Source organism: Megalobrama amblycephala, linkage group LG11 (genome assembly GCF_018812025.1).
Source record: "Megalobrama amblycephala isolate DHTTF-2021 linkage group LG11, ASM1881202v1, whole genome shotgun sequence".
Taxonomy (NCBI): Eukaryota; Metazoa; Chordata; class Actinopteri; order Cypriniformes; family Xenocyprididae; genus Megalobrama; species Megalobrama amblycephala.
This window is the reverse complement of record NC_063054.1, coordinates 925778-942314: the sequence shown is the minus strand read 5'-3', so window position 1 is coordinate 942314 and position 16537 is coordinate 925778. Positions and strand designations below refer to the sequence as shown.

The following is a 16537-nucleotide window of genomic DNA, read 5'->3' as shown; positions in this document are numbered from 1 at the left end:
AATATATAGTGTCATGAGTCATGATGATGTCATATGCTGCGAACAGATCTTCATTAATCAGACTAATTGTGGCTCCAATGGGTTGAGTTGTGTTCAGAGCCGCAGTAAAACACAGACACCACTGCGTGAAATGGAAAGTTAGTCTTTCCGTTTCCATTTTTTCTTAGTCTTTAAAGAATAAAAATGTAAATATAGCAACATAAAAGGATGGACAAAATAAAATTATGTTCTTAAATGTAAAAACGTCACCAATTAAAACCACCAGTAGGTGGCGACAAGTCACTGTATTATTACTGTGAGTCATTGAATCATTTATTTAAGTGATTAATTTAAATGCCTGATTCATTTAGGAACAAAGCAAGCAACTGTCTTTATGAGTGAGTCATTGAATCATTTACTCAACCAAATCATTCAAATATATAGTGTCATGAGTCATGATGATGTCATACGCTGTGAACAGATCTTCATTAATCAGACTAATTGTGGCTCCAATGGGTTGAGTTGTGTTCAGAGCCGCAGTAAAACACAGACACCACTGCGTGAAATGGAAAGTTAGTCTTTCCGTTTCCATTTTTTCTTAGTCTTTAAAGAATAAAAATGTAAATATAGCAACATAAAAGGATGGACAAAATAAAATTATGTTCTTAAATGTAAAAACGTCACCAATTAAAACCACCAGTAGGTGGCGACAAGTCACTGTATTATTACTGTGAGTCATTGAATCATTTATTTAAGTGATTAATTTAAATGCCTGATTCATTTAGGAACAAAGCAAGCAACTGTCTTTATGAGTGAGTCATTGAATCATTTACTCAACCAAATCATTCAAATATATAGTGTCATGAGTCATGATGATGTCATACGCTGCGAACAGATCTTCATTAATCAGACTAATTGTGGCTCCAATGGGTTGAGTTGTGTTCAGAGCCGCAGTAAAACACAGACACCACTGCGTGAAATGGAAAGTTAGTCTTTCCGTTTCCATTTTTTCTTAGTCTTTAAAGAATAAAAATGTAAATATAGCAACATAAAAGGATGGACAAAATAAAATTATGTTCTTAAATGTAAAAACGTCACCAATTAAAACCACCAGTAGGTGGCGACAAGTCACTGTATTATTACTGTGAGTCATTGAATCATTTATTTAAGTGATTAATTTAAATGCCTGATTCATTTAGGAACAAAGCAAGCAACTGTCTTTATGAGTGAGTCATTGAATCATTTACTCAACCAAATCATTCAAATATATAGTGTCATGAGTCATGATGATGTCATACGCTGCGAACAGATCTTCATTAATCAGACTAATTGTGGCTCCAATGGGTTGAGTTGTGTTCAGAGCCGCAGTAAAACACAGACACCACTGCGTGAAATGGAAAGTTAGTCTTTCCGTTTCCATTTTTTCTTAGTCTTTAAAGAATAAAAATGTAAATATAGCAACATAAAAGGATGGACAAAATAAAATTATGTTCTTAAATGTAAAAACGTCACCAATTAAAACCACCAGTAGGTGGCGACAAGTCACTGTATTATTACTGTGAGTCATTGAATCATTTATTTAAGTGATTTGTTCAAATGCCTGATTCATTTAGGAACAAAGCAAATGACTCTCTTTATGAGTGAGTCATTGAATCATTTACTCAACCAAATCATTCAAATATATAGTTTCATGAGTCATGGTGATGTCATACGCTGCGAACAGATCTTCATTATTTAGACTAATTGTGACTCCAATTACCTGATCAAGATTATTGATCTTCACAGATAAATAATTTAGAATAAATAAACACTGTTATATTCCATAAAAAAACAGGAATTGTTGATTTCATGGTGACTTTAATTCTGTGCTACAGTTGTTACATTTCTTGGTAGTTCATGTAGTTTGAATGGAGTTTGTCAGGCCAACATGTGTAAGTATTGATTGGATATTGCTGTTGCTGCTGGACACTGTGTGTTGCAGTGATTTTACCACAGTCTTCACGTGATGTGATTGTGTGCTTCAGGTTCCTGTCGGAGGTGCTGAAACCCATCGTGAAGACGGAGTTCCAGCTGCTGTACGTGTATCACCTGGTGGGGCCGTTTCTGCAGCGCTTCCAGCAGGAGAGGACCAGATGCATGCTGGAGGTAGAGCCACACACACACACTCACTCACACACCTGCCCATTTCAGTCACACTCACTTCGACTCTTCAAAGCAAAGCCTCATGGGAGAGTGAAGAGAGCAGCACAGGAAACTAAGAGACTTGATTAGACCACAGGCCAGCACACATGCAGTGGACACACACACTTAGAGAGTGCTTGAGCCGAGTTGAGTAGCTCATGCTGTGCTCCTGTGGGGCTGTTTGAAGAAGTCCATCTAATTAAAGTGATCTCTACACACTGACCCCATTTACCCAGAAACCCTTAAGCTCCTTACACCTGCTGACCATCATTGTGACTGCTAAATCTGCCGTTGATAACCAGGTCTGGATCAGATGTGCTTCACCAGTGCTGGTACCTTGACTGGTTTATTCTTCATATTCTGTGCAGTGATTCGTTCACAACAGTGATATTTCCCCACTTAAAGGGATAGTTCACCCAAAAATTAATTACCTGATAATTTACTCACCCTCAAGCCATCCTAGGTGTATATGACTTTCTTCTTTCAGACGAACACAATCAGAGTTATATTAAAAATATCCTGGCTCTTCCAAGATTTATAATGGGAGTGAATGGTACTAATTTTTTTGATGCACAAAAAAGCGCATCCATCCATAAAAATAATCCATACGTCTCCAGGTGTTAATAAAAGTGATGGGTTTTTGTAAGAAAAATATCCATATTTATAACTTTATAATCCATAATCACTGGCTTCCAGTAATGGGCATACGTGGGTCTAGTTTCGCCGGAATGACGTTTTCACGAATGCGGAAGCACGGAGGATAGAGCAAAACAAAACACCGGTCACGAATTAGAAGTTTAAAACAAGAATTTCTAATCTTATTAGATGTATGTCAAATTCTTACATTTAATTAATGAATTTAATTACAATATTAAGACACAGTTTCAACAAAATCCATCTTTACACTGCAGAGGAGACACTGAAGCTGCATCTGAAGTGACATTTAGATGAATTTACAGACTGTTTAATGCAACTCAGCGGTGACAGGAATGCACTTACACTGCAATTACAATTGCAAATAATGTTATGAGATTGTTTTAAAGAATAAAAATGTAAATATAGAAATGTAAAATGGACAAAATAAAATGTTTTTAAATGTAAAAACATCACCAATTAAAACCACCAGTAGGTGGCGACAAGTCACTATCTTTTACTCTGAGTCATTGAATCATTTATTTAACTGATTCGTTCAAATGCCTGATTCATTTAGAAACAAAGCAAGCGATTGTCTTTATGAGTGAGTCATTGAATCATTTACTCAACCAAATCATTCAAATATACAGAGACATTCAATAACAAAACACCAGTGTGTTGCTCAGAGACATGGCTTTGTTTGGATACATTTTGTTTCTTGAAATAGAGCAAAAACACAATATTGTGTCTGAAGTGTAACTCACTTAGTATTATATTTATTTAACTGTTGTATAAAATTTGCAATCATGCTGATATTCAGCATGTACAATATTTGTTTGGTTGTTTTTTTTTAAATTGAGTGACGTCAGTTTACACATCATTAAAACAAAAATTCGGTATTATCGTAGATGATGCATATCACACAATCCTAGTAAGAAACAACGTTTATGATACCGTTAATGTCAGATTTGAAATCAGTTTTTGTGATTTCAGTATTTCCCTATTCAATTAGATGGGAGCTGTACTTGCATGATTACAGATTCCCATGATGATGGCTGCTGACTTGACTGACTCAAGAGACTTTGTTAATAATCATAAGTCAAGCCTTTATTGTAGGATTGTCATTTCTCCAGCTGACTAATTCCCAGTTACAACACCTGCCTTGGAGCAGATCAGATTGAACCAACATCAAGTTATGTCAACATAACACCAACATCAACAAAAAATTAATAATATAAAGAAGCTATATTAATGAGTTAAGCGTTGAACAGTGTTGACTCAATAAATGATTGAATGGTGACCCGTGTTGTGATGTATATTATAATGAGTGTGTTTCTTCCTCTCTCAGATTGGAGTGGCGTTTTATGAGATGCTTCAGGCCGTGGACCAGACCATTAAACACTTGTCCTATATGGACCCCATCTGTGACTTCCTGTACCACATCAAATACATGTTTACTGGGGACAGCGTTAAAGACCAGGTAACACACACACACACACACACAACCTCCATTGGGCCTACTTAACCTGCTGGAAACCATCAATTAGCCACCAATTCACCAAAATGTAAAATAATTACAAATTACCATGAGATTGTGTTGGCCAGTCCGTCCATTTGTGATTATTGGGGCAGACTCGTCCCTGTTTGCCTTATGCTGTGTCCGTCTCACATGGGCTGCTGTCATTCAGTTGAGTGTGTTTGTGAGTCTGCAGCGGCAGGAGGTCGAGTTTGTTTGTTTCTTCCTCGGGGAAAAACAGCAAAGGTCACTTATATATCAGCTCAGTATCAGCAGTCACTGGAAATAAAGATCAGTTTCCTGTGTGCCTTTGCTTTATCGTCTGAACTTCAGCTTTCACACTCATATATTGAGGTGTTTATTCGTAGTGCTGTCACACGCTTCTGAATTAAATCCACACTAAAGTTATGTCACAGATGACGCAATATACACTCATGTCACAATGCGATATTATTGCGATACTTCAAGACATGTGGTAAAATTTTAAACTGTTGATTAAAATTTGGTATTACACTGGGGTGACATTCAACCATGAAAGCCTATTTTAGTAAAGACCAAACGACTTCATTATAGTTCACTTTAAATGTCTGATGTGTGTCCTGTGTGCAGGTGGAGAGGATCATCTGTTCGCTGAGGCCGGCAATGCGTCTGCGCCTGCGCTTCATCACTCACATCAGTAAGATGGAGCCGGCGGCGGCCGTCTCCACGGCGAACACCGTCCCCCAGACCCCGAGCGTCTCGTCCCCCGCGGCCCAGAGCGGAGCCGGACCCTCGAGTATCCCTCTGTCTGTGTCGCAGTGAGCGCGTTCAGACGCAGAGCTGCTGATCTCAGGACTGTGTAAACAGCCTTCTGCACACACCGTATGACTGAAGATCATGTGACATCAGACGCTAAACGAGGCTTTAAACTTCCATCACCTGCCTTATTTTCATCTAGGAAGAGCTGACATTTTCCTTCAGCCTGAACTTTGATAGAGCAGCATCTGTTTTTTTGTTTTGTTTTTTGCTTTGAGTCGTATTTCTTTTTTTTTTATATGTAATAAAGACGAATCATGTGTTAAATGAACCTGATTTTGTGCTTTTTGTGTGTATATTAGAGTCATATTCCCAGACATTAGTATCTGAAACTACAGCACTAATCATGAATAATAACACATGTATACATTTTTAATACTTTTATTCATTAAAGGTGCCCTAGAATCAAAAATTGAATTTACCTCTGCATAGTTGAATAACAAGAGTTCAGTACATGGAAAAGACATACATTGAGTTTCAAACCCCATTGCTTCCTCCTTCTTATATAAATCTCATTTGTTTAAAAGACTTCCAGAAAACATGCGGATCTCAACATAACACCGACTGTTACGTAACAGTCGGGATCATTAATATGTACGCCCCCAATATTTGCATATGCCAGCCCATGTTCAAGGCATTACACAAAGGCAGCCAGTATTAACATCTGGATCTGTGCACAGCTGAATCATCAGACTAGGTAAGCAAGCAAGAACAACAGCGAAAAATGGCAAATGGAGCAATAATAACTGACATGATCCATGATAACATGATATTTTTAGTGATATTTGTAAATTGTCTTTCTAAATGTTTCGTTAACATGTTGCTAATGTACTGTTAAATGTGGTTAAAGTTACCATCATTTATTACTGTATTCACGGAGACGAGAGTCGTCGCTATTTTCATTTTTAAACACTTGCAGTCTGTATAATTCATAAACACAACTTCATTCTTTATAAATCTCTCCAACAGTGTAGCATTAGCCGTTAGCCACGGAGCATAGCCTCAAAAACTCATACAGAATCAAATGTAAACATCAAAATAAATACTTTACTCACATAATTCGAAGCATGTATACAGCATGCATGACGAACATCTTGTAAAGATCCATTTGAGGGTTATATTAGCTGTGTGAACTTTGTAAATGCGCTGTAATATAATCGAGAGCTCGTGTGGCAGGGAGCATGCGAATTAAAGGGGCGGTGCGCTGAAAAAATCAGTGCATAGTTAATGATGCCCCAAAATAGATAAATTTATTAAAAAAAATCTATGGGGTATTTTGAGCTGAAACTTCACAGACACATTCAGGGGACACCTTAGACTTATATTACATCTTGTGAAAAAGCATTCTTGGGCACCTTTAAGGATGCATTCAATTGATCAAAAGTGACAGTAAAGACATTTATAATGTTACTTGATGTTTCTTGAGCATCAAATCATATCAGAATGATTTCTGAAGGATCATGTGACACTGAAGACAGAAAATTCAGCTTTGATCACAGGAATAAATTACACTTTACTGTATATTCACAGCTGATTTAAATTGTAATAATATTTCACTGTTTTACTGTATTTTTGATCATATAAAAGCAGCTTTGAGGAGTAGAAGAGACTGGATATTGTTTCTGCTCTTTTAAATTCACATTCACGTTCATGTTCATGAGACGTCTGTCAAAGCTCTTGTGTTTGTTCTGTGCATAATCAGATGTGCAGAATCTATTATTTCTTCCAGGAAAATCAGATGCTCCTCTTGATTCAGTCTCTTCAGCTCTCTCTCTCTTGCTCAATCAGTCACTTTTAGCCTTGTTATGTTGAAAGAGGCTGTTATTATGAATCTAAGATCATTTTTACCATTATTGTCTGTGCTTCATTTCTCAGAAGTGCATATATTTTATTTATTGAAAAATGCAGGAGCACAGTTTGAAGGCCAGTAATGACTGTCGGTGTGTGAGAAGTGAATGTTGACGGTGGAACAATCGGAGCGTGACTGAAGTGTTGGTCTGCCTCTGTTAATGCACCTCCATCACGATTACAGCCGTGCTTACATCAGCCTTAATGGAGAGCTCAACCTTTACTTAGTCAATGAGGAGTGTTAAAAGGATCAGATGTTAAGATCACGTCTTTATAGCTTCATGTTTTATGCATTTAGTGCTGAACATGCTGGCTGATTCATTCCCTCTGGTTCTAACACCTCACAGTATCCACAGGGATCCTCCGATTGGGGCAGTACAGATTAAACTGCTCTGTTTGCTGTGGAGTCAAGATGAGGATGAGGCAGAAGTGCAGAATGTCACATTTTCTTATAGGCTGTTTCAACTCGTACATGTTTGAGCCACTAAGACGAGCGGCACTTTTAGTGATTCATTGCTCTGTCTAAATGAGCTCCTACTGAACTCGGGTCCATTTTGACCCGGAAGAGGCACATAAACATTTCTAAAAAATTGGGTCTTTAGTACAAAATGAAACTTTAGCGATGTGATAATACTAAGTTTGTTTGTTTTTTTGTAAAGAGATATGACCATTTGAACTAAATTGTTACACCTTTTGCGTTTGGGTCCGTTTTGACCCGGAAGTGAATTGTGGCTTTTTTCCTTCCCACTTGAGGCTAAGTTTATAAACATGCACACACACACACACACACACACACACACACACACATGCACACATTAATTCTGAAATTAAAATAAAATGACACAAATGTCTGTTTGTATCAAAAGTTCACAGACAAATTGGTGTCAATTTGAAAAACGAAAGATGATCCACATTTCTGTGTCCTGTTAATGAACCACTGCAGCATGAAGGAGAGTCAGGCTGTTTATCATCTTTTTTAACCCTAATGCACTGTCCGATTTCTGGCGACTCCCTGTATGGTTGACCCTAATTGGATTCAATACAATTCCCCAAAAATCACACTAGACGGATGTCATCTAGGGAAAAGTTTGGCACAGAACTTGTGTTTGTAAAATTTCAAGTTTGAATTTCAGTTAAGTTTTTTACTTGTACAATAATAATTTTTAAAAAAATACCAAAGTTAAGTTTGTGCTCTGAAGTATTCAACATTTTTAATAATTTAAGTTGGAAAAGTCATTTTCATATCTATGCTCAAAATGTGGGACAGATAACAGGTAAAACAACTTTATATTTCCACAGACTTTGAAAATAAAAAGTTGTTAAACCCAGGCAGACACTGACACTTCAGGACTAGAGTTGAAGAGCTCTGACATTCAACAGAAGTTTTTTGTATTTTGGTCTGTAAAGTTGATTTTGAATGGCTGTCTATATGGGTCACATTGACCCACGAACAGTACAAACGTATACAATTTCTGTATGCACATTTCACAACACATCAGCATGTTTTGCATGCATGTTCATGACCCTAAATGTAGGTTAGATAGTATTTCAGACAGTATGAAAAAATAAATGATAGCTCATTTTTAACATGTGGCTGACAAAATATTTTTTTTGCAGTGATATAATGTAGTTTTTAGCTTCATAGTGTAGTAAAAAGCTAAAATTACAAAATATAACCAAGAAATGTTATTGTTTTTGGTCTGTACAGTTGCCTTAGAGCATTAAAATATCCGGGTCAGATTGACCCACAAACATCACCAAAGGAACCAAAAATTTGTGTGTATATGTCAAAACACCAGCGTGTTGAAACTTTGCATGCATGTTCATGACCCTAAATGAGAAAAAGTCACAACATTTCAAGAAAAAACTGATGTTTCTGAAAACTCAAAAATCAAAACGGGTCAAATTGACCTGCAACAGTACATGAGGATGATACTGATGCTGTTTTGGTTTCATAAATGTAGACAGTTTTGAGCAGTCATGAGTTATGCGTTGAAGTCATTGGAGTTCATACTGGTAATTCTCATTATATGTTCTTATACATTTCATATAATGATATATTTAAATGAATATTGATAAAATATTTTTTTTCTTGCATCCCATTGGTTTTGTAAAAATTAAAATTTTGAAGAATTTTTAATTAGGAAAAAGGTGTACAATTTTGAGCATTTGCTCATTAATGAGAAGTTACTGATCAGATGCAATATGGTTTTAGTTTGGTAAATATTAAGTTATAACTCTTTTCTAAGCTTATGTTCCGAACAGACCCAGGAATGCAAACGTGTTTCCAGTTTATAATTTATCACAAGAGTTCATGTGAAATATGAAAAGTCAGTGTTTCGATACAGACATCAGCAGACTCTTTTCAATCTCATTTCTGTGACCATCAAACTATCAAACAATCAAAATTACAATTCAATTTTATCTATGCTCCTTATTTTTGCTAGAATCTAGACACAGAGGTTGCATTGTTGACTTTTTTAACCATTTCAGAACAAATGCAGATGAATAAACACGTCTAATATTGATGTTTAAGTTCTCTCTCCCAACAGCATGTTAGAACGAAAATAAGCTCATGTTCCCGAAACACAAGCCACTCGGTCACACATCAGCAGACATCATGACTGCGGTTTCCATGGTCACTGCTGACCCAGACTGGGTGTTTCAGAGCCGCGGGGCTGAATGTGGTGCTCAGCTGATCTCAGAGCGTCTCAGGCTGGATCACAGCACTGCGAGATCAAGATCGAGCTCAACTCCACTTACCCGCCTCTCATCATGAACAAACTCCTGTGATTGTGTTCATGTTCGTCTCCTGTGTCTGTGTGTGTATTGTAACATTTATACAGCGTTCATAGAACGTTTTTTCTGAGTTGGATGTTCCTCTAACATTTTTTAAATGTTACAACTTGTTTTAGAATGTTCCCATAATGTTTGAAGAATGATACAATGGAATGATCTCAATGTTTGCATGACTAAAAAAACGTTTAGAACATTTAAAACATTTAGAATGCTTAGAGAACATTCAGAAATAACGTTCTCATAACTTAACGAAAGCGTTCTTAGGATATATTTTTGTCAGATAGTGCAGCAAACAGTAAAACTATCTGCAATACAAACCAGCATGTTTATGATTGCAATAATAAATTAAAATAATATGATAACAAATACCAGTTTGCAATATAAAGCAGTTTAATGGCTTGATCAGGTTATGATATAATTTACATATTAATCAGAGCAGTATTTTTCAGCCAAAAGAGTGTTTTTGAATGAATGAACTGCATTAAATCAGTTCATATACCTGATAAACCAGAAGAGATTATTATACTATGATCATTTATGTAACTGGGCTGAAAATATAGCAATGACCAGCAGCATTTAATGAAATATTTCACTATTAAATGACCAAAAATGCCATGTAGAGGCTTAATAGTTGATTTATATATACTGATGAATGAATCTGCTTCTGCCCGATCATGTGTTTAGTTGCATTTTATCATTTCATCAACAGCATTATTCATGTCTTCTGTCCATCAGGGAGCCGCTGGTCCAGACTGTCAGACTGTGGATGTGTCTTCACAGGCCGTGTGTGTCACATGTCTCCTGAGGGGTCAGAGGTCGAGCTTCATTCACTCAGAGGGTGCATTGATGTGCTTCAAACCTCCTTCAGCTCGTGCTTCTCGTGTCTTTCTGCTGTCAAATCTGCACTGATTTTTATCATGTAAACATAAGAATAACTTTGATATTGTTAGTAATATTTCATCTGGACTGAAGCAGCTTTACTTGATTATCCAGACATCATTTATTATAAAAATCACGAGTATCAAATATGATCATCATCTTTTGAGGAAGGTTTATTTTTTCGTCGCTCACCTTTGTTGTTGTTTATCACCTGTTTTTATTTGCACATTTGCTTTTAATAAACACAATCTTGGACGCTGACTGCCGTTTCCGTTTATATCCAGATGAACAGCTGTTAGATCCATAATGAGATCAGATTCTGCTGAATCTCAGAGCCACGGGAGAGGAGGATCTGCAGCTTTTACTGGTAAAACAATAATCCAACCCCAAAGATTAGAAACCATGGAATAAAACTGAAAACAACAACAATACATTCAACCAAGGACAAAATCTGACGAGGAACAAGAGGAACAAGGGCTTAAAAACTCAAAGGATAATCAACAAGGAAACTACAGTGGATTACAAGACCAAAACAGGAACTGAACATTAAAATACCACAGAACAAAAACACAGAGCAGACAGAAACTATGACTCTATGCTGGTAGAATTTTGTCCAGGACCTCATTTACCTCATATTGTTACACAGGCAGATGAAATTTTTGAAGACACTGTATTTCTAAAACAATTCTGTCTCATCAAAGTTGACATTGTGTCAATGTATTAACATTCTACCAAAATTAAGCTCAAATAAAGTACGTTTTTGACCAGTGTATGTCATCAGGATGTCATAAGGTTTATCTGGACGCTCGTTTTTTCTGTCATTTGGCCAAAATCTGGTTATAATGAGGTGCTTCACACAGTCTATTTAAGACAGTATTGATTATAACTCGAGTTAGACTAAGACTTCTTTGCTCCTCAAACTCATAAAACATTATATATGTAGTATTTCTTGAGTAAAGAAAACGTTGTACCTATTCAAACGACGAGTTCTTTATTTACCATTGCATTGCAAACAAGCAGCGATGCTCCAAACTGTGAGGCACTTCATTCATGATAATGGTGGGCGGAATTGACCCTTCGCTAAGCCCCGCCCCCCTTAGTTACTGTTGCTATGTCCGACAAGCCGTGGCACTGTCACGCCACACAGAGTGAAAAATACATCGCAGAGCAAAGAGGACACTGACAACACGTCGACAGACAAGACAGAGCAGGTTACTGATGATATTAAACAATTTGTAACTTTCAAACTGTGTAGTTTTTTAAGAAATTCAAACAATAAAAACAATTTTGTGGCTCTTTAATGTGTCGTGACCAATCGCTGTAGTGCCTCAGCTCAAGCGGCTTGTGAACCGATCATCTCTTTCTACTAGTTCATTTATAGCATCAGATAAACATGAATGAACATCAGAAGGAATGTTGTTTCAAGCGCGGAAAGACGTCAGTACACACCATTTTTCAAGTTCAAGTCCACCGAGGTTAATCTTCAAACTCCTGAGTGCTTTGTCGGACAAAATGGCGAATTCAGCGTTATGATTGGTTAGATCGCTTGTCAATCAAACTCCCGGTGAAGGGTCAATTATGAGGTTTGACTGACAGTTTGAGAAGCCAATGGAGTTCCGAGGTTTAGTCACATGTGCTTTTTTATACTTTTTATTGGTTAAATATTTGCAAAACCCACATAAAGGGACCAATAGTAACGGTTTATGAAAAAAAAATGGAGATACAAGTTTTCCGTCAACAGCGGAACATTTTTTACATTTTATTAATTTATAAAATAATTGTACTTTAGCAGAGTGAAATAATAATAATTCTTATTATTATAATTCTCTTCTAAAAAGCCTCATCAAGTGTTAGAGTGGATTTGTTTAATATTATTGGCTTCAAAAGTGCCAGAGCTCAGATTGAGTCCCTGTATGACGGTCGAAGGTCCTGCTCGTCTGACTCACTCATTTGAACACACACACTCACACACACACACACACACACACTCACACACTCACTGGTCTCTTAGTATGCCGGAAGCTGCCAGATCAGGGCCAATCATTCTAACCTTTGACCTCACTTCCTGTGGAGAGACTTGAATGCTGTGATTGACAGGAGCACAGGACAGAAACAAGTGCTGGAAACAGCTAAAGGCCGGATGAACGGACAATTTGGAGTCTGTTCAGACCGACACAAACATTTACATTATAATTAATGCCAGATATGAAGAGTTTGGTTCCAAAAATTTTCAAAAAAATTTAGTTTCCGCCAAAATCAGTATTGTATCTGGTCGGTATTGAAAAGTAATTTATTAGTGTGATATCTGTCATGTTATTCTCTCATGTTTTCTCCCTTTCTTTCCAAAACGTGACAAACGCCAGTCTCCTTTTTCTGCAGAACGCGATATATCCGCTTTCAACCAATCACAGCGCTCCATTCCACCCACTGTAAACATTGAAGGCTTTTTTAAAAAGATGTTTTTAATATCAATGTACTCGGCAAATGTGTTTAGTATATAAGATAAATATTGGCAAAGTTTAGACTCTGTCATATATGTGAATCAACTTACTTTGTTGTGTATTTTCAATGTGAAAAATAACTTTTATATTGATGGATTAATTGCATTTTGAAAAAAAAAAAGTGTCATGGATTTATTGCATTTTGGGGAAAAAATAATGCGTTTTTATAATAAACTTTTTAAAATCAAAATGTAAATTTGAATTTGTAATGTTTTTATAACCAAAAGATGCTATGTGAAAGTTTGAAACAGAAAATAGGGGTTTTCATCTTGCCACTTTCTTGGTAAAGAAAACACCTTTTTACTCAAAATAATCAAAATGGAGTTATTGCGATTTGGAACCAAACTCTTCATATATTTTAATGGAAATCTTTTCTAATCAATTTTCCATCACACTGTGATTAAAGCTGGCCAACAATCTATAAGATTTGCACTTTTTTGCTGATTTTAGGCTTTGGTCTGAACAGACAAACTGAATGTGAAATTCAGACGGTGAACATTAGTGTTGGTGTGAACAGGCCTTGAGTTTGCTGAAGATTTCTAGACTAAGGAGCCTAAAAACAACTATTTTCCTGCGTTACACGAGCTCAACTGAGCAGCTCAACTCTGAATGTATAAAAACACGTGGTTCATGTTTTCATCAGCCGCATGCTGTCATGATGTCATGTTTTATGATGAACACGCAGTCGCAGAGAGCTCTCATTGGCGTGTTCATGTCATGTTTTGCTTGATCACATGGCTTGTGATTGTGTTTTTGTCAGGTTTAGTGTGAGCTTGTCATGTTTGTTTCTATGTGCCACGTGCTCTCCTGTCAGTTGTCTAACCCCGCTCTTAAACTGGCAACATGTGCGTGAACTGAAGATCTTCTGCTCCTGAAGCTGGGATTGGAATACATTACATTGATTTACAGTCTGAACGAGTAGTTACTGAAAGTCAGTCTGTAGAGTATGATGAACAGAGTTTATAGTTTCAGAGTTTGATTTCATCCAGCTGGAGGAGTTCAAACATTTTAGAATACATTTTTATTTTCATTTATTGTAGAAATGCAGTGCATGTCCTGTGAGTTTCTGCAGTGTTTCAGTTCTTCCACACAAAGTCTGCAGATGATTTTTGTTGAATGTCCCATCTGGATTTCATTTATAAATGAATTTCCTTTCTCAGAGACAGTTTCTCTGTTATTGATCCCAGAACTGGCCGAACCCGTGAAAGATGAAGAAGCTCACTGCTGAGACGAGTGTTTTCTCCCACAGTGTGAATCACTGTAATAATGAGCACTTTCTCTCTTTTCCCAACATTTGTCAGCCAGTGCCAGTATTTCTGATCACACTGTGATCATGTAAACAGTAAATATATCAAAAGAAAGAACAGAGCCTCTGCTTTAAAATAAATAAACAAAAACTGATCCCATTTTAAATTAGGTGGCCTTACTATGTGCTTACATCAAAAATAAGTACAATGTAAAACATGTATGTACACAATAAATGCATTGTATCAAATGATTCATTCAAATGTTTCTTGATCCAGATGGGATTCAGAGCGAAGATCAAACACAGATGGAGCAGATCGAGTCCATCAACACCTCAAAGCTTCAGTCGTTTTCATGAGCTTCACATTCTCAGTTTTGATTTGATTTATTTGAAATTTACACAAGAGGATTAGGGCCAAGCAATAATAAAAAAATAAAAACCATCTCAAGATTAAAGTTGTTAAATTTTGAGAAAAAAATCGTTAAATTTCGAGAAAAAGTCTAGATAAAATGTTGAGAATAAAGTCGTTAAATTATGAGAAAAAAGTCGTTAAATTACGAGAACAAATTCGTTAAATTGCGAATTTGTTCTCATAATTAACTTTTTTCTCGTAATTTAATGACTTTATTCTCATAATTTAATGACTTTATTCTCAACATTTTATCTCGACTTTTTTTTTGAAATTTAACGACTTTTTTCTCATAATTTAATGAATTTGTTCTCGTAATTTAACAACTTTTTTCTCGTAATTTAATGACTTTATTCTCAACATTTTATCTCGACTTTTTTTTCGAAATTTAACGACTTTTTTCTCATAATTTAATGAATTTGTTCTCGTAATTTAACAACTTTTTTCTCGTAATTTAACGACTTTTTTCTCGTAATTTAATGACTTTATTCTCAACATTTTATCTCGACTTTTTTCTCAAAATTTAACGACATTTTTCTCATAATTTAACGAATTTGTTCTCGTAATTTAACAAATTTGTTCTCGTAATTTAACGACTTTTTTCTCATAATTTAATGACTTTATTCTCAACATTTTATCTCGACTTTTTTCTAGAAATTTAATGATACTTTTCTCATAATTTAACGAATTTGTTCTCATAATTTAACAACTTTTTCTCGTAATTTAATGACTTTATTCTCAACATTTTATCTCAACTTTTTTCTCGAAATGTAACAACATTTTTCTCATAATTTAATGAATTTGTTCTCGTAATTTAACAACTTTTTTCTCGTAATTTAATGACTTTATTCTCAACATTTTATTTCGACTTTTTTCTCTAAATTTAACGACATTTTTCTCATAATTTAATGAATTTGTTCTCGTAATTTAACAAATTTGTTCTCGTAATTTAACGACTTTTTTCTTGTAATTTAATGACTTTATTCTCAACATTTTATCTCGACTTTTTTCTCAAAATTTAACGACATTTTTCTCATAATTTAACGAATTTGTTCTCGTAATTTAACTAATTTGTTCTCGTAATTTAACGACTTTTTTTTGTAATTTAATGACTTTATTCTCAACATTTTATCTCGACTTTTTTCTCAAAATTTAACGACATTTTTCTCATAATTTAACAAATTTGTTCTCGTAATTTAACAAATTTGTTCTCGTAATTTAACGACTTTTTTCTCAAAATTTAATGACTTTTTTCTCATAATTTAACGAATTTGTTCTCGTAATTTAACAACTTTTTTCTCGTAATTTAATGACTTTATTCTCAACATTTTATCTCAACTTTTTTCTAGACATTTAATGACATTTTTCTCATAATTTAACGAATTTGTTCTCGTAATTTAACTACTTTTTTCTCGTAATTTAATGACTTTATTCTCAACATTTTATCTCGACTTTTTTCTCGAAATGTAACGACATTTTTCTCATAATTTAATGAATTTGTTCTCGTAATTTAACGACTCTTTTTTCGTAATTTAATGACTTTATTCTCAACATTTTATCTCGACTTTTTTCTCGAAATTTAACGACTTTTTTCTCATAATTTAACTAATTTGTTCTCGTAATTTAACGACTTTTTTCTCATAATTTAACGAATTTTTTCTCGAAATTTAACGACATTTTTCTCATAATTTAACGAATTTGTTCTCGTAATTTAACAACTTTTTTCTCGTAATTTAATGACTTTATTCTCA

General features: G+C 35.3%; 1 protein-coding gene across 2 annotated transcripts in view; it reads left to right on the top strand.

Annotated features, from left to right (window-relative positions):
• med23 (mediator complex subunit 23) overlaps window positions 1-5375 on the top strand; it is a 63130-nt gene extending 57755 nt beyond the window's left edge. For both annotated transcript variants that reach the window (XM_048208222.1, XM_048208223.1), the window contains 3 exons: window positions 2004-2124; window positions 4142-4273; window positions 4919-5375. In XM_048208222.1, coding sequence (XP_048064179.1) covers window positions 2004-2124; window positions 4142-4273; window positions 4919-5110 — 445 coding nt within the window. In that variant the 3' untranslated portion in view covers window positions 5111-5375. The remainder of the gene's footprint in view (window positions 1-2003; window positions 2125-4141; window positions 4274-4918) is intronic.
• The last annotated feature ends 11162 nt before the right edge of the window (window positions 5376-16537 follow it).